This window comes from Phyllobates terribilis, unplaced genomic scaffold (assembly GCF_046119375.1).
Source record: "Phyllobates terribilis strain yellow unplaced genomic scaffold, ASM4611937v1 Scaffold_14__1_contigs__length_39327217, whole genome shotgun sequence".
NCBI lineage: Eukaryota > Metazoa > Chordata > Amphibia > Anura > Dendrobatidae > Phyllobates > Phyllobates terribilis.
In genome coordinates, this window is record NW_027362774.1 from 32,876,313 (window position 1) to 32,894,374 (window position 18,062).

General features: G+C 54.7%; 1 protein-coding gene across 7 annotated transcripts in view; it reads right to left on the reverse strand.

Moving 5' to 3' along the window:
* Positions 1-17,617, reverse strand: part of LOC141175895 (anillin-like) — a 37,729-nt gene extending 20,112 nt beyond the window's left edge. The window contains exons 1-22 of one of the 7 annotated variants that reach the window (XM_073659881.1): positions 17,397-17,590; positions 15,501-15,563; positions 15,211-15,417; positions 15,046-15,098; positions 14,848-14,902; positions 14,595-14,716; positions 14,417-14,527; positions 14,184-14,270; positions 13,939-14,050; positions 13,758-13,823; positions 13,029-13,213; positions 12,877-12,956; positions 12,671-12,788; positions 12,458-12,593; positions 12,209-12,382; positions 9,042-9,168; positions 8,911-8,959; positions 8,672-8,719; positions 8,563-8,592; positions 8,457-8,478; positions 6,337-6,446; positions 1,495-1,548 (exon numbers count right to left, since the gene is read on the reverse strand). In XM_073659881.1, the coding sequence (XP_073515982.1) occupies positions 1,495-1,548; positions 6,337-6,446; positions 8,457-8,478; positions 8,563-8,592; positions 8,672-8,719; positions 8,911-8,959; positions 9,042-9,168; positions 12,209-12,382; positions 12,458-12,593; positions 12,671-12,788; positions 12,877-12,956; positions 13,029-13,213; positions 13,758-13,823; positions 13,939-14,050; positions 14,184-14,270; positions 14,417-14,527; positions 14,595-14,716; positions 14,848-14,902; positions 15,046-15,098; positions 15,211-15,417; positions 15,501-15,534 (1,980 nt within the window). In that variant the 5' untranslated portion in view covers positions 15,535-15,563; positions 17,397-17,590. Of the gene's footprint in view, positions 1-1,494; positions 1,549-6,336; positions 6,447-8,456; positions 8,479-8,562; positions 8,593-8,671; positions 8,720-8,910; positions 8,960-9,041; positions 9,169-12,208; positions 12,383-12,457; positions 12,594-12,670; positions 12,789-12,876; positions 13,217-13,757; positions 13,824-13,938; positions 14,051-14,183; positions 14,271-14,416; positions 14,528-14,594; positions 14,717-14,847; positions 14,903-15,045; positions 15,099-15,210; positions 15,418-15,500; positions 15,564-17,396 lie in introns of all 7 variants that reach the window. The other 6 variants (XM_073659880.1, XM_073659879.1, XM_073659878.1 and 3 more) reach the window with 6 other exon arrangements.
* Between the last annotated feature and the right edge of the window lie 445 nt (positions 17,618-18,062).

The following is an 18,062-nucleotide window of genomic DNA, read 5'->3' on the forward strand; positions in this document are numbered from 1 at the left end:
TAGGTATCCGCTATCTGGGCTGCTTTAGCGGCTTCCTTCAGCTCCTGGTCCAGCACAAACTGTCGCACTTCCACTGGGCAAAGATGAAGAAACTGGTCCTTCACCATCAGATGCTTCAGGTCCTCGAAGGTGGTGACTGACAGTCCTTGGATCCACTGCTCAAAGTTGGTTCGGAGCCCATCTACCACATCGCTGTAGGTGTCATGTGGTCCACGTTGGAGGGCTCTGAACTTTTTCCGGTAAACCTCCGGAGTCAGCTGGTACTTTTTCTTTATCAGGGCCTGCTTGACGGCCTCATAGTCTCCATCTTGTTCTCAAGGGAGGGAAGCAAACACCTCCAAGGCTTTTCCTCTGCAAATTTGGGTAATGGATTTACATATTGTATAACTGTCAGGTAAATCCATTACCCAAACGCATGCTTCAATAAATACCTCCTACGTATACAATCCAATCACTGGTCCTGGCATTGCAATATATTTCCTATAGATTGAATTCTCATCAAGGAAAGCTCTCCTGCGAGACCCTCCGCCAACAGGAAGGCGTCACCTCTACCAGGGACCTATGAGGCAGCCATACCTCCTCCCACCCCTGCCTCCTCTGTAGGACCAGCTCCCGCATATCCGCTGGCCTTTTAATCTTCTACCATTTTGGATTCCCTTAGGGTTTTTTCATCCTCCTCTGCCATCTTCAGCTCACAACTCGCCAGCACTGGAGCAGTTTTGACTCCTAAGAACCTCAGAATTTCAACGATTTTTAACTTCCCTGTCCTAATAAACGCTCACCTATTTCACCAATACCCTTGTCTCTGTCACTTGAGTCCATTGTTTTTATAAACACTCAAAAAATGAGTATTTCAGAGAAAATACATCTAGCTGCAATTGTGAACCCGACTGGGATTCATGCTGCCCGTGCTTTAAAGGAGCAGGAATCCGCTGACAGGTTCCCTTTAACCTGGGGTCCAGGCCAGGAGACAGATCTGTCGGCACTGATTCATTGTAACAAATCTGCGGTGCAAGTATGAGGAGTCAGGACTAGTGATGAGCGAGTATGTTCTGTTAACCCTTTCGGCGAGTATGCTCGGCCGAGCTCCGAGTAGTTACAGCTGCTCGGTGATATGGTTGAATCGCTCCCGTGTGCATGATTTGTGACTGTTTGACAGCTTTATTACATGTGATGTCTATTTCTTACACAGTCCTCACATGTAATAAAGCTGTCAAACAGTCACAAATCATGCACACGGGAGCGATTCAACCATATCACCGAGCAGCTGTAACTACTCGGAGCTCGGCCGAGCATACTCGCACAGAACATACTCGCTCAACACTAGTCAGGACGTAATGTCTTAATGAGGCAGGAGATGGCAAGTTACCACAGATATGGAGATTAACCTCACAATAAAACGAGTCATTGTCCTGCGCTGGAAGCCATTCATTCCAAAGAAGAAGCAAATCAACCCCCCCCCAAAAATCACCCAAATCCATGCAGAGTAACCACCTGATCCTGGAAAGGATTCCCAAGAAGACGACCGACCTTCCCCTCCAACTTCATCTAAAAGGAGAGACTGGGATGAAACTGGAGAGAGGCGAGAGGATCAGAGCGCGGGAGACCAGGGAGGCGAGAGGATCAGAGCGCGGGAGACCAGGGAGGAGAGAGGATCAGAGCGCGGGAGACCAGGGAGGAGAGAGGATCAGAGCGCGGGAGACCAGGGAGGAGAGAGGATCAGAGCGCGGGAGACCAGGGAGGAGAGAGGATCAGAGCGCGGGAGACCAGGGAGGAGAGAGGATCAGAGCGCGGGAGACCAGGGAGGAGAGAGGATCAGAGCGCGGGAGACCAGGGAGGAGAGAGGATCAGAGCGCGGGAGACCAGGGAGGAGAGAGGATCAGAGCGCGGGAGACCAGGGAGGAGAGAGGATCAGAGCGCGGGAGACCAGGGAGGAGAGAGGATCAGAGCGCAGGAGACCAGGGAGGAGAGAGGATCAGAGCGCAGGAGACCAGGGAGGAGAGAGGATCAGAGCGCAGGAGACCAGGGAGGAGAGAGGATCAGAGCGCAGGAGACCAGGGAGGAGAGAGGATCAGAGCGCAGGAGACCAGGGAGGAGAGAGGATCAGAGCGCAGGAGACCAGGGAGGAGAGAGGATCAGAGCGCAGGAGACCAGGGAGGAGAGAGGATCAGAGCGCAGAAGACATCTGTTGAGGACAGAGCATTTATTATGTCAGGTAGGGTGTTAGGGCTGCTCATTCCCGTAGTGCCAGCTGCCATGAAGTATTTGCTCGATGAGGCCATTCTGCGGAGAATGAGCCAGCGCTCATCAGTGACTAGCACATGACAGCGGAGACTGGCCGGCCACCAATAGTGCAGAGACATGAGCACTCACTTATTAGATGGAGAACAATCAGAATGGATGTCTCCCAGGTGATGGAGCTTTACAGATAAGTGCCATTGTCAGGCATCGCAGCACCTGGAAGAAACATTGGGATTGTTTTGCGTCTAACATGAGTGCTGCCGAGTCTTCTTGCTTCTGGATTACTAGTTACCGGACATTGTCTTACAGTCTAAGACCAAGAACCGCGGTGAGGCACCCAACTCTCCTCCCATCCCTGTGGCGTGCTGGCCACCAGGTCATACACAGCTATCCACCATTCAGGTCCAGACAGACGGGCCGCAGGTGTTAGGGGCAAATATTACAAGGCGGCAATCACTCCGATCCGTACAGACAGGATGTAACTTAGGGGGAGTCATGATAAAAATATAAGTACACCCCCTTAAAAAGGCTAACAAATGGGTAAGTCCAACTTCACAAGAAAAACACAAAATTACATAAAATTTACCAAAAACTAGGCCAAAACACAGAAGCAATGTGAGAAAGTAAGTACACCCAATGAATCAGTAGTCAGAAGAACCACGTTTAGTAGCAATCACATGGTCTTGTCTTCTTTATGCCACCAGTCTGTCCCGTGGGTCCGGAGGAGTTCGGGCCGCTCTTCGTTACCACATTGCTTCAGCTCTTTCAGGCTTCGTTCCTGCACAGCGCTGCTATCGCGCCGCATTCTGGACGGAGACTAGGAGACGGCACAACCTGGAGACTTCTCTTTTTCAGCCTTTCTGATGCTGAGCTTGGGATCAGTGTCCTGTTAAATGACCCAGTTTATGTATGACGACTCAATGAGTGCAAGGCGCCCAAATCCGGGGGCTGGAATGCAAGCTTGTAAGAACCCATCACCAAGTCTGGGGGTCCCCTTCTACTTCTTAACAGTGGGACTTCCCAGACAGATGATATTTGACAAAATCATTAACAAAACCGCTCAGCAAAAGTCAGACCCTAACTTCCAGGTTCTGGGATTATGGGCCTGCAGAGCGGACTGCCACCACTGAGGGAGATCTTGCTCTTTGCAGCCATCGAGCGCTGCCACGTACCAAGTTGTTACTGGATGGTAACCGCTCTAAGGATTTTAGCGTTCAGTGACTGCCAAGTGTCCTCTTCCTCTCTGAAGACACAATTTGCATATTTCCCAGAGGGCACTGCGGCTTTAAAAGTCTCCTCACCATGACATGTTTAACATGTCGCTCTCCACAAGGAGAAATGTTACCCCTTAGATACGTGACTGCCAAGTACACGTCCGCGCTCAGTTACCGCAAAGAGCGAGATCTCCTTCTGGCACTGCGAGAGCAGCCAGAGGGTTGTGACAGTCCGCTCTACATGCACACAACAAGCTGCAAGTTGGGATCCAACCACTGCGAGACATTGGGGAACCTTCTGCGCAGTTTTCTTTATAGATAATATTCAGAAATCACTAGTCCGGGGCTGCCCACTCATTAAATAGAAAGGGCAGCCCCAGATTGGTGATGGGATGGTTTGAAGAGCACCTCCCTCCACCTTCATGCTTGACAGTTGGTATGAGACATTTGTGCCGCTATGCTCTAGACATGGTGCAGGGACTTCTGGCTAAACATCTTTACTGTGGTCTGTTCTGTTCAAAGTCTAGTGGTTTGTTCAGACACAACTTTCCAAACAGTTGTGCTGCCCTGTGTTGTTTTTTTTTTTAAAGAGTAGGCTTCCACTGGCAACCCTTCTAAACAATCCATATTTGCGCACTCTAATTTAACATCCTAATTAAGGCCTTTAGAGCCTCGGCTGTAGCTTGGGGTTCTTTGTAATTGCATTGTACGGTCTGACTTTGGGGTACATTTGTGGGGTCGCTCTATCCTGGAAAGATGGGCAGCTGTGAATATTCATTCTCACCGTAGAATGGACTCCAAATTGTATAGAAAATGGCAATTTACACTTCCCAGATTGATGGGCAGCAACAATGGCTTCTCCAAGGTAGCTGGTAATGTCTTTGCTCCTTGGCATTGTGGCAACACTCTCGAACACTCCAAAGCCGTAAAGAGCCCTATACATCTGCTTGTAGACGCCCACACTGGTGAATCCAGGGTGTCACGATCAGCCCCCGATTGTACCTTCATAGGGATTGAGAGGGTACGTAGCAAACAATACATCAATATGACCGGCGGTGCCGAGTTCCAGTGGTGCGACAGGGTCATGGGCGTAAATCAACACTAGGCCTGTTAATGAGAAATACTACTCAATGAAGGCGTTTGATAAAATGAGGGTCTCCCAGCCATCTGAAATTGGGGGCACGGAATAAGGCAAAGCGCACATCATAAATAGAACAAACCCAGAACATAATCCTGTTTTAGCCTTTGATTGCTCTTACGATGAACCTGGAGAAGGTGCAGGAGCTGCGTGAAACGTGTTGTTCTTTCAGTAATGTTACGCTATGAAGCAGGGTGCCGCTTTACCTTGATGGTTGGTAGCCCCTCATCTGGACCTGAGCGCCGCCTGTCACACGGACCCTTACAACAGGGCTGGAAATGGGTCTCCCAGACGGAGCGGCAGCTTTAGGACACACAGATGACCGCCTCCTGTGCCTATATCTTCACCGCTCAGGTGAGGGCACAAACTATTCCGGTTCGGAGACGGGCGCCGTGGCCCTATCCAGGCTCTGCTGTCTCACGCGCGGATACGCTGCACAGAGGATGCCACTTAATAATCATATTATTTATATCTGACAACTGCTGACAGAGCGCCCCCGACCGCGCCCCAACCTGGGGGGCCCTTTAGGCAGACGCGGTCCCCGGCATCATCTGTATAACTCCTCGTATATTTTATCTCTGACCACCTTTACGTAGTTGCTCTGTATGCCGGTGTAATATAATCACACATGGTCCAGAAGGGCTGTGCGGCCCCCCCATCTGTACTGCCTGATATTGGGGTCACGCTTTGCATTATTGCAGCCCCCTGGTTTTCTTGTCTTTGCGGTCCCCCATCTGTACTGCCCGATATTGGGGTCACGCTTTGCATTATTGCAGCCCCCTTGTTTTCTTGTCTTTGCGGTCCCCCATCTGTACTGCCCGATATTGGGGTCACGCTTTGCATTATTGCAGCCCCCTTGTTTTCTTGTCTTTGCGGTCCCCCATCTGTACTGCCCGATATTGGGGTCACGCTTTGCATTATTGCAGCCCCCTTGTTTTCTTGTCTTTGCGGTCCCCCATCTGTACTGCCCGATATTGGGGTCACGCTTTGCATTATTGCAGCCCCCTTGTTTTCTTGTCTTTGCCGTTTTCTTATACAATTCTGATAAGTTTACACTGTTTCTCCGATGGACTCACTACTGATCCCACGCAGCTCTCCTATGTATTTCCAATAAGTAAGTGCATCCCTAACAGACTTGCAGGATTAAAAATAAAATTGTCCATCAATCTTCCCCTTCTCAGCATTAGTATGGAAGTAATAAGGGTGTACTTACTTTCTCACACACTGCTTCTGCATTTTGACCTGGATCTGGGTAAGCATATAGTGACTGTAACTTGCCATGTTTTGTTCACATGAGGTTGGATTTTTATCCATCTTAAAACAAGTCTTTTTTTTCTAACTATGCCCCAACACAAAAACCAAAGACTTCAGAGAGGGTGTACTTAGTTTTTTTTCATGAGGGTACGTTAAGTCATCTACAACATGGTAACATTCCATCTACGCTCCGACCCCTCATCAGATCTCAGGTCGCCGTGAGGGGGGCAGTTTGGGAAGAATAGCACGAGGGTGGAGACCACCGTCGTGCGTGCAGTGACTGACGCTTCATGGCGACCTGCGACATCTGATGAAGGGCCGGAACGTAGATGAAACTGCTACATGAATGATTGCCATCACGCTGCTGGGTGCCGAGCGATGGCATCATCCAGGAGGACGCGTGTGTATAACAGGTTGGTGACGTCACATCTCAGAAGATGATGGGACAAAGTGAAGGAACATTGCACATAGGAGAAATGGCCGCCTTACCTTCTCCAGCGGAAACTTGTACTTGCTCAAAGATTCCAGTGTGACGGTGAGCGATCCGACAAGAAGGAAACTACTGGATCGGAGCGGCGCATTCACTGCAGGACTGCAAGCTACAGTCAGAAGAGGTCATTAGTGGCGCTCAGCAGTGCCAGACTACAGGCAACGTGTCAGAGGAGCCGGCCACCGTGGGAGAAGAACAGACCCCCGACCCAGAGAAGCTGCACATCCATAAAAGAACAGACCCCCGACCCAGAGACCCCAGAGAAGCTGCCCATCCATCATTAGAGAAGCCGACCACCATGAGAGAAGAACAGACCCCTGACCCAGAGACCCCAGAGAAGCCGTCCATCCATCATCAGAGAAGCCGACCACCATGAGAGAAGAACAGACCCCCGACCCAGAGAAGCTGCACATCCATCATCAGAGGAGCCGACCACCATGAGAGAAGAACAGACCCCTGACCCAGAGACCCCAGAGAAGCTGCCCATCAATCATCAGAGAAGCCGACCACCATGAGGGAAGAACAGACCCCTGACCCAGAGACCCCAGAGAAGCCGCCCATCCATCAGAGGAGCCGGCCACCATGGGAGAAGACGTACATCCATCAGAGGAGCCGGCCATCGTAGGAGAAGAACAGTCCCCTGACCCAGAGAAGCTGCCCATCCATCAGAGGACCCTGCCACCGTGAGAGAAGAACAGACCCCCGACCCAGAGAAGCCGCCCATCCATCATTAGAGGAGTCGACCACCATGAGAGAAGAACAGACCCCCGACCCAGAGAAGCTGCACATCCATTATTAGAGGAGTCGGCCACCGTGGGAGAAGAACAGACCCCCGACCCAGAGAAGCTGCACATCCATCATCAGAGGAGCCGACCACCATGAGAGAAGAACAGACCCCTGACCCAGAGACCCCAGAGAAGCTGCCCATCAATCATCAGAGAAGCCGACCACCATGAGGGAAGAACAGACCCCTGACCCAGAGACCCCAGAGAAGCCGCCCACCATGGGAGAAGACGTACATCCATCAGAGGAGCCGGCCATCGTGGGAGAAGAACAGTCCCCTGACCCAGAGAAGCTGCCCATCCATCAGAGGACCCTGCCACCGTGAGAGAACAGACCCCCGACCCAGAGAAGCTGCCCATCCATCATTAGAGGAGTCGACCACCGTGGGAGAAGAACAGACCCCCGACCCAGAGAAGCCGCCCATCCATCTTTAGAGGAGTCGGCCACCATGAGAGAAGAACAGACCACCGACCCAGAGAAGCCGCACATCCATCATTAGAGGAGTCGGCCACCGTGAGAGAAGAACAGACCCCCGACCCAGAGAAGCCGCCCATCCATCATTAGAGGAGCCGACCACCATGAGAGAAGAACAGACCCCCGACCCAGAGAAGCTGCACATCCATCATTAGAGGAGTCGGCCACCGTGAGAGAAGAACAGACCCCCGACCCAGAGAAGCCGCCCATCCATCATTAGAGGAGCCGACCACCATGAGAGAAGAACAGACCCCCGACCCAGAGAAGCTGCACATCCATCATTAGAGGAGTCGGCCACCGTGAGAGAAGAACAGACCCCCGACCCAGAGAAGCCGCCCATCCATCATTAGAGGAGCCGACCACCATGAGAGAAGAACAGACCCCCGACCCAGAGAAGCTGCACATCCTTCATTAGAGGAGCCGGCCACCATGGGAGAAGAACAGACCCCCAACCCAGAAAAGACACACATCCATCATCAGAGGAGCGGGCCACCATGGGAGAAGAACAGTCCCCTGACCCAGAGACCCCAGAGAAGCCGTCAATGCATCATTAGAGGAGCTGGCCATCGTGGGAGAAGAACAGACCCCCGACCCAGAGAAGCCGCCCATCCAGAGGAGCCGGCCAGCGTGGGAGTAGAAGAGACCCCCGACCCAGAGAAGCAGGCCACCGTGGGAGAAGAACAGACCCCTGACCCAGAGAAGACGCACATCCATCATCAGAGGAGCGGACCATCCTGGGATAAGGAGGAAGTGAGCAGAGACCACCCATGAGCTTGTACAATGACTATAGAATGAGGACTAAGAACAGACCCCGGACCCAGAGACCCCAGTGAGGCCGCACAGCCAACAGGTCAGCTCTTACCTGGAGAGTTCAAGGAGGATTTCTGCAGAAGAAACAGGAGATTGGACACTTATCTCAATGAAACCATGGAGAAAAAAAAACAAGCATCAGACCTGGCAACACTTACCCGCGAGGACAGGAGCTTCTTGGGCGTGATCTAAGAAGGACAGGAGTTCAGAATTTAGGAAGGATCTGGTGAGAACACAGTAACGACGCGGCTAATCAGGTCACAGTACCTTTGGCTTCAGAGATCTCCTCTTATCCAGGGCAGATCCAGCTTGGGCCTGGAACACAAGAGATGCCATCATTCAGCTGGCAGGCACAGGAGCCCACAGCCCGGCCCAGGAGCCCGCAGCCCGGCCCAGGAGCCCGCAGCCTGGCCCAGCTCTCATCATATATTACCCTCAGACACATGTTCATGGGCTGCGAGATGGCAGCAGCTCACATGTCGTGCCCTCCGCTGCCCGCTACTCACCAGGCTGTAGACTTCAATCTCCATTCTGAAGTCTGCGGAGGTGTCATTCCTGTACAGGAGAGAGGAGATCTGATATGACTGCCGAGGCCCGGGGTGAAGATCCTGCCAGACCGGAGCATTACAGGACTTACAGGGTAATGCTCGTGGGGAATGTGATGGTGTCCCCCGTGTGCGCATCAGAAGTGCTGGCCAGAGGCGTAGCCACTACGTCGTAGGCCCCGTAATGGATCAGAAGGAGGAAGTAATGGCCTGCAGGCCCTGAGGAGAGAAAGCCAGAGAGCTGACCATTATGGCGACCAGAACGGACTCTGGAAGAGGAAAACACAAAAGATGGGGCAAGCAGCGTTCCCACTGTACTTGGCGAGTCGTCACGATGAGCCCAAAAATCCAATCTGTCTTTAATCTTATTGAAGGGAGGGGGAGGCAGCATGAACGGCTCCTAGAAGCGGAGAGAAACCATGGCCATGAGGCCGGCCCGCGGCACTAATACCTGGACTGGCAGGGGTCTCCTGAAAGCTGACAAATGTGTTGTCAAAGACAGCGACTGCCCTCTTAAGTGCTCATTGACTCCTATGTGGAGAATTCTCCACTCAAACCTGTAGGATGATATAACCGCCCTGGAAAAGATGGAGAGGGCACAGGAAAGAGACAAGAAGGCATCTCAGGAGTGGAGACATCCATGTACGATGGCAGATTCAAGCCAGAGGAGGTCTAGGGATCTCACTTCGAGTCCCTTGAACGTTAGAGGCTTGCTCTCAGAAGCCACACCAATAATCTCACGTGGAGGTAAAGTGAGGCCGAATGGTCGACCTTGGAAAAAGGGATGCCGGGACAGAGCCCAAGGGGCACACGGTGACGCAAGTTGGAAGCTTATGATTCAGTGGTGACCTGGGTCCAAAGTCAGAGAAGGTTTGTGGTCCAGCTGTCCAGGAGTGGAGTTCAGAGTGACAGCATGTAGACTTCTTTTCAGTGGAGGGTCTTGGCCTTCACATAGCGGATGGGCTCCTGGTGAACCCTTCGGGTGCTTTCACAATGCGTTTAGGCACACACTTGGTGGCCCCATTGGGAACCTCAAATAAAACAGGATTAGGATGTATGTGCAGACGGGGCTACATTCTGTAATGGTGCCAGCAGAGTGAACGTGCGCTCTGCCGTGTTTCATATTCAAGAGCGTCCGCCTCCAGTAGGCGTATACGCTCAAAAGTGACGCACAACCCAGCGCACGTTTACTCTGCCGGCACCACTATAGTTGATTATGGTCGGTTTATTGGCTGACTGGGTGGGTATGTAAGGGGAAACTGGAGGCCAACGACCGACAAGAAGGGATCCCGAAGGAAAAGGAGGCAACGTTGACCAAGGGGGGGATCCTGGAGGAAGAGGAGATGACGACCAGCAAGGGGGATCCCTAAGGAGAAAGCGACCGACAGGAGGGGATCCCAGAGGAAGAGGAGGTGGCGACAAGCAGGAATCCTGGAGGAAGAGGAGGCGACGACAACCAACAAGAAAGGTTGAGGTTCTCTTTTCTTGCACGACACCTCATGAGATGACGTGTCCACTTTAACTGGTGGAAGTTTAAAACGATGCAGAGATTTTTCAGTTGGCAGGTGAGGTTATATGTAACAGCACTATTCCTCAGTATGTATAATGTGCTGAATAACTTGTAGAAACTTTTTTGAGAAAAAGGAAAAAAAAAAAATTCTGGAATTTTGCCATTGAGTTTTGTTTTCCCATCATTCCCCGTCTGCTATCACAGGTGCGGGTGACGATACAGCGTAAAATCTTAATTAGCCAGACGATTAGATTTGTAAACCCAAGAGAAATACACTATTGTGCTTTATTAGAGGTTGCCAGCTGTGCTTTATTAATGTTCTGCTTGCTCGTCACTTTATGTACACTAATATAACTTGTAAAGTGTCCAGCATTCCACTAATCTCATTAGTATCTCAGGAGCCTCTAACCATTGTTCAAGAATCGTCTAGGCCAATTGTGTAAGTGTTGAAAGAAGATCCGGCGGAGCCTTCACCTCAGGGAGTCTCACATGTAGACCCAGGTGATGCGGTCGACCTGAGAAAGATACCTCCACTAATGTACACTGAGCTTTGGGAGAGGGTAAGAGCAGTTCTGATATTTAGGGGGCTGAGCCCAGAGAAGCAGAAGGGACATGTGTTTTTTGTAGTAGTAAGACTTGGGACAGAGAATCAAGGAGCATCAGAAAGACTTTACAAGGAGAATGAGAGACATCCTTCAGGACAGCAGATGGATTGCATGGCATCCAAAGAGACACAGATTTGTATTCTACATGATTCTAGCCCAAGGGTACCGGTCCTGACTGGAAAGATTCGTATCTGTGCCATGAACCATCAGGGAGACCATGCATACATTTTGGGGAGACCAGGGTGCGACAAAGAAGTCACCTGGCCCCATGAATATGTGGTTTGGGGTTGCTAGGAGGGACCCACCGGTCATCTGGCCCCATGGAAACTCTCGGAGAGACCAGGGTGGGACCCTCGGGTCTCCTGGCCTTGTACCTCGATGGACTGCTAGCTTCCTAAGCTTGCCGCTACCTCCTCTCTGTGGGGGTCCGCCAGAAGCCGGGGGGGCCACTGGTTGAGGTAGTCGGTCCTGGAAGCCTCCAAAGTCACAGCTGTTCTATCCCGGAGAAGGAAGGGTGAGACTATAATGTTCCACCATCTTGGGTATTTGCTGGGACTGTTCTGTGTGTTTATTGTCCGCTTTGTGGGTCAGTAAAGTATTGCCACACTGTTTTACCCACACCCTGTGTTGTCTGAGTAGTGTTTCGCTCACAGAAAACCCTGGGACTTCACATCAGATTTATCCTACCAGTCAGTACGATCACAGCGATATAAATGGATACAGGTTTCATTATGTGTTATTGTCACCAGGTCTGGGGTCAGAAAGCTCTGTGGTGTGGTTATACTAGTGTGTAATAGGCCGTTATGGCGGTGATAATGACGTACAGTATTTTGCATTTTTCTTAGAAAACATTAGATAAGGATTTTAGCAATCTAACGTCTCCATTAGCGAGTGTTCGGTAAGTGAGTGGCGGTCCTGAAGACCTCTATTGGGTGTCAGACGTTGTTATAGATCGATAGCAGCATCTAAAAGAATAAAACTGTGGATTAAAGACCTCTCCGATCCAGCACGGAGGAGTTACAGGAGGTCTACTGCTATCCGGATGGGCTGTCTATCTCCTGCTCCAGGCCAGGATGGGTCACGTCACCTTCCCCTGGAGGCAGCGATGTGGTGAGAGTCCACACTAAGTACAAGGAGGAGTTACCTGTTTCCAGGATGGTGGAGCAGACATAATCCACTTTAAGAGGCAGCCGGATGTCAGATATGGTAACGGAGCCACAGCAAGGTGTCAGCTCCCCGTCAGGACTGGATGGCGGCTCTTCTAATCTCCCACCACGGAGCCGTTCCAGCTCCTTCAGAAGAGCGGCCTTCTTCTCACCTAGCCAGGAGAATGGCATTACTGACCAGTCGATGGTAGGTCTATGTGCATGGACTTACTGAAGTGTTGACTCACAGGACAGCAGCAGCAGGCGCTCGGCTTCGGCCTCCTGCCGCGTACCCTTCCCGTGTTCTGCATCCACGCAGTAGCTCAGCGCACAGCAGGACTGCTCCACGATGCGCTGCAGAGACGACACCTCCTTATTCAGGATCTATCACACAAGAATACACAGGGTGAGGGTCTAGCCTGTCTGTGGGAAGAGCCGAGACCTCTGACAACCTGGCACACCTTGATCTTCTCCTTCACATCCACGGGTGCTCGGTCCACACGCGGTCTCTTGGGCGCAGGGGTCTGCGTGGCAGGAGCTTCATGAACGTTCCTCCGCAGAGTGCGGTAAGTGTTAATGCTGTGATGAGAGCAGGTGGGGTAACACTGGACTGACAAGATGGAGACCCCTTCATCACAGGACTTGGGATACACCAATCACATCATACCTGTATGGAAGGTGGTCCTCGCAGGATGGCGTCTCTGGGGTCTCCTCTAGCAGCTCTGGCAAACTGGACACAACCGAAGTCTGCAGGAAGAGCACAGAGTAAGAAATGAGGGGTCCGAGGGGCAAGGAAATGGCATATACAGCCAGACTCACCAGGGGGCTGATGGCAGCCTGAAGAGCCAATGACTTTGTAAGAGGAGACAGAATGGACATCGGAGGGAGCTCCACATCTGGTGCCTCCAAGTCTTCGGCAGCTGCACTTCCATTCAGCACCCCCTCAAATATTCTGTCAATGAGCTCCGAGCTGTTCAACGTCACCCGACGCCCATCATCCATGACTTCTGCACAAAAGACAAAATAGAAAATAAGGCTGCAATGGTGTGCATCCATTGTGAGAGAACAGACTCCGTTTTGTGTCTGTGGTCTCCATCTTGTCTTATAATTCCAGTGCCATTGTGATCAAGTCACACTGATGGCGGAGAAGCTTCACATTTCCATTCACGTCTCTAAAGTGCTCACTGGCTCATATTTCGGGGGGAACTTTCTTTTCTCGGTGACCATACTTAAGTAGCTTGTATGAGCTAATAAAGCAGAAGTCCTGAGTACACCACACAAGGCTGAGCTGTATGGATTTCCTGAGCGCTCGCAAGCCTTATTAATTTGGAGTTAAAAAGGCATAGAAGAGTGGATTTCACGCATACCGTCCATGTTATATACCCTGTATCTTCTCTAAAGTGATGAGCGGCCTGTATGATTGAACAGGACCCCCCCAACACACAATCCAGATAGCTCTACAGAAGACTCAAAGACCATTCACCACCCCACACAAGCCTCAGGAGGTATAACAGTACACTATGACCCCCAGTATATATCAGCACATACCTGCTGGAGACTTGCTGTCTGAATCATCACAGATAAAGGATGGAGGGTCTTCTGGGGCAAGAGAGTCTGGAAGAAACCGAAGTCTCACTTAGTGGCCATACTGAGGAGAACAGCATCGCATGTCCATTACCTGTCCCTCGTCACCATACATTACACCCCATGGGACAGGAGCAGACCTCACCAGCATCACACGATCTTCGGAGCCGCACTTCAAGAGATGAGACATATCTATCATCGGAGAGGTCTATGGATCCATCGCTGCTTCCCGGAGATGGCTCCACGCACTCTGATCCCTACACATGGATGACACGAGAAGTGTGAGAGCGAAGCAAGTACTGTGGATGCCGCATATGTTTGTGGGCTTCGCTCGAACACCCTACACATGACATCACACGGCGCTAACCAACACATGAAGGCGTCACTTACACTGGAATCTGAATCCATTATGGGGCCCATTTTCACGCTTCCGCGCCCGGCTCTCACCCGCCGCCTTCGTTTCCCTCTGCTGAGGTCCTGGGAGACCAGTGAGGGATGATTCAGGTCCATGAAATGGGCGGCATTTCAAAAGCAGTGCCCCTTATCACCTGACCCCACACAGGAGGTGCAATCTCACCCGTGTGACCCCCCCCAACCCCATGCACTGTGACCCACTAGATTACCTGATTGGCCGGTTCCAGGATCCTCTTCTGTGGCCGCCTCATGGATGCCACTCTCCAGGGGTTACTGCGGTCAAGCACGGTGCACAGCATGGCCAACTCTTCCTGACGCTCCTGGAGACAGAGGAGTGGTGTAAGCGGAAAACCCTAGCCACAGCAGGCCCCACCACCCACAGCTCACCTGGCGGAGGCGGCTGGCCGTCTCTGTACTTGGAGGCTCATCCTCCGCATGTAGAGAACGGAGGGTGCTGTGGGCCACAGGTAGGACACGTTCTTCCAGTGCCCAGTCACATGGAGACGGCCCTGTAAAGAGGAGGAGGATAAAAACCTGTGAAGTCCCAGCTGCCCAGACCCCAACCCGCAGTGTGCGCAGCACCGCTCATCGACCCTCATCAGAGCACACCGCCTCGGTGGCCCTCCGCATAACCAGTTACCTGCCAAGGTCTCTGCAGCTTCTTCTGGTTCCGGATTCAACATCCCAGAGACACTCTAAAGAGAAAACGCAGGATCATCACACAACAGAACAAAGGGCAGCAACCATAATGTATTGTGACCAAGAAAGGGCCATCAAGGAGGAAGGGCCCGGCGGGGGCACGCACAGAGCGAGGGAAGGGCCCGGAGGGGGAACTCACCTTCTCTCCGTCTGTACAGGACAAGGATTCTTCTCTGACTCCCTGAGTGCCATCTGCATAAAGAAAGGAAGAAGCGGCTAAAGAGCGATGAACAGATGATGGGAGCTCCGGGGATAATGGGAGAAATACATCAGTATCACAGACGGGTGATGTGGGGCCTCGTACCTCTCCTGCCCGTTCCCTGCAGCATCAGGATGCGGGACCTCACTGACGGGATACTGGGGGTGTCCGGCTTCACCTCCTGCTCAGTGAGACGCAGCAGAGAAGTCCAGACCCCCGTGCACGACGCCTCTTGGGCCCCAGGGTCCCTGTTCTCAGCTCCAACCTTAGCTGTAACGAGGTGCATTTTCCTTGGTGACTCAGTGCTTGAATCTGGAGTGGTGCGAGGATAAGTGTCAGATCCCATATACACCCCTTTCACCCACCCCGCCCTCCCATCATCGCCCAAAACTTACACAGACGCTTCAGGGGCGCGCGCTTCATCTCCATCCTCAGTCGTCACAGGAGTCAGTAATGTCCTGAAAGAGAGAAAGGAGTGAAAAGCAGCACAGGACGGGGGACCAGAGGCCCCCCCCCCCCAGCCACGCGACGGGGGAACCAGAGGCCCCCCCCCCCCAGCCACGCGACGGGGGACCAGAGGCCCCCCCCCCAGCCACGCGACGGGGGACCAGAGGCCCCCCCCCCCCCAGCCACGCGACGGGGGAACCAGAGGCCCCCCCCCCCCAGCCACGCGACGGGGGACCAGAGGCCCCCCCCCCCAGCCACGCGACGGGGGACCAGAGGCCCCCCCCCCCAGCCACGCGACGGGGGACCAGAGGCCCCCCCCCCCCAGCCACGCGACGGGGGACCAGAGGCCCCCCCCCCCAGCCACGCGACGGGGGACCAGAGGCCCCCCCCCCAGCCACGCGACGGGGGACCAGAGGCCCCCCCCCCCAGCCACGCGACGGGGGACCAGAGGCCCCCCCCCCCAGCCACGCGACGGGGGACCAGAGGCCCCCCCCCCAGCCACGCGACGGGGGACCAGAGGCCCCCCCCCCAGCCACGCGACGGGGGACCAGAGGCCCCCCCCCAGCCACGCGACGGGGGACCAGAGGCCCCCCCCCAGCCACGCGACGGGGGACCAGAGGGCCCCCCCAGCCACGCGACGGGGGACCAGAGGCCCCCCCCAGCCACGCGACGGGGGACCAGAGGCCCCCCCCCAGCCACGCGACGGGGGACCAGAGGCCCCCCCCCAGCCACGCGACGGGGGACCAGAGGCCCCCCCCCAGCCACGCGACGGGGGACCAGAGGCCCCCCCCCAGCCACGCGACGGGGGACCAGAGGCCCCCCCCCAGCCACGGGACCAGAGCCCCCACCAGCCACGGGACGGGGGACCAGAGCCTCCCCCCAGCCACGGGACGGGGACCAGAGCACCCCCCAGCCACGGGACCAGAGCCTCCCCCCAGCCACGGGACAGGGGACCAGAGCCTCCCCCCAGCCACGGGACGGGGGACCAGAGCCTCCCCCCAGCCACGGGACGGGGGACCAGAGCCTCCCCCCAGCCACGGGACGGGGGACCAGAGCCTCCCCCCAGCCACGGGACCAGAGCCTCCCCCCAGCCACGGGACCAGAGCCCCCACCAGCCACGGGACCAGAGCCCCCACCAGCCACGGGACCAGAGCCTCCCCCCAGCCACGGGACGGGGGACCAGAGCACCCCCCAGCCACGGGACCAAAGCCCCCACCAGCCACGGGACGGGGGACCAGAGCCTCCCCCCAGCCACGGGACGGGGGACCAGAGCCTCCCCCCAGCCACGGGACGGGGGACCAGAGCCTCCCCCCAGCCACGGGACGGGGGACCAGAGCCTCCCCCCAGCCACGGGACAAGAGCCCCCACCAGCCACGGGACCAGAGCCCCCACCAGCCACGGGACCAGAGCCTCCCCCCAGCCACGGGACCAGAGCCCCCACCAGCCACGGGACCAGAGCCCCCACCAGCCACGGGACGGGGGACCAGAGCCTCCCCCCAGCCACGGGACCAGAGCCCCCACCAGCCACAGGACCAGAGCCCCCACCAGCCACGGGACCAGAGCCCCCACCAGCCACGGGACCAGAGCCTCCCCCCAGCCACGGGACCAGAGCCTCCCCCCAGCCACGGGACCAGAGCCCCCACCAGCCACGGGACGGGGGACCAGAGCCTCCCCCCAGCCACGGGACCAGAGCCCCCACCAGCCACGGGACCAGAGCCCCCACCAGCCACGGGACCAGAGCCCCCACCAGGCACGGGACGGGGGACCAGAGCCTCCCCCCAGCCACGGGACGGGGAACCAGAGCCTCCCCCCAGCCACGGGACGGCACAGAGCACATACAGTACCGGCCTGTTCCCCGGTGTCACCTCCGCTTCTCAGCGTTCAATCTCGGCGCCTCTTTCCAGGCCTTTGTTGCCGGCACTAGAGGCTGCACCAGGCGCCGCTCACCTCAGGAACAGAACACAATCTCACCCACAATGTCCGCCGTCACCGCAACCTCTAGTGGTGAGAGGACAGCACGTGACCTGGTGACAGCCAGCCAATCCGGAGTGTGAGCGGCAGGGGGCGGGGCTATCCGCCTGCACTTCCCCAGTGACTGTTGGGACTCAGTCGGAACTATAGTTCTGCTGCCTTGTGTCTCACGGGAGGATTAGAGGCCTGGAGAAGTGTGCAGCCGCTATATACATCCCCGGGTATAGCTCCATACGTAACACTGCCCCCTAGTGTGGCCCCTCCAGTGTAACTGCTCCTAATGTACTGAGATCTCTAAGCCTGGGAACAGGCGGAGTACAGGAAAACTGACATTGTTACCCATAGCAACCAATCAAAGCTCAGCTTTATGGTACTGGGGAAACCAATCACAGGTCAGCTTTCATATTATCAGCCCAGCCAATCCGAGCTCAGCTTTCATGTTACCGGTCGTCCTCTGCTGGTGCACTTGCTCAGGTGTTCATTAGAGATGAGCGGTGTTCGACTAGAACTGTTCGCCAATCTCAAATTCGAGCTGTTTT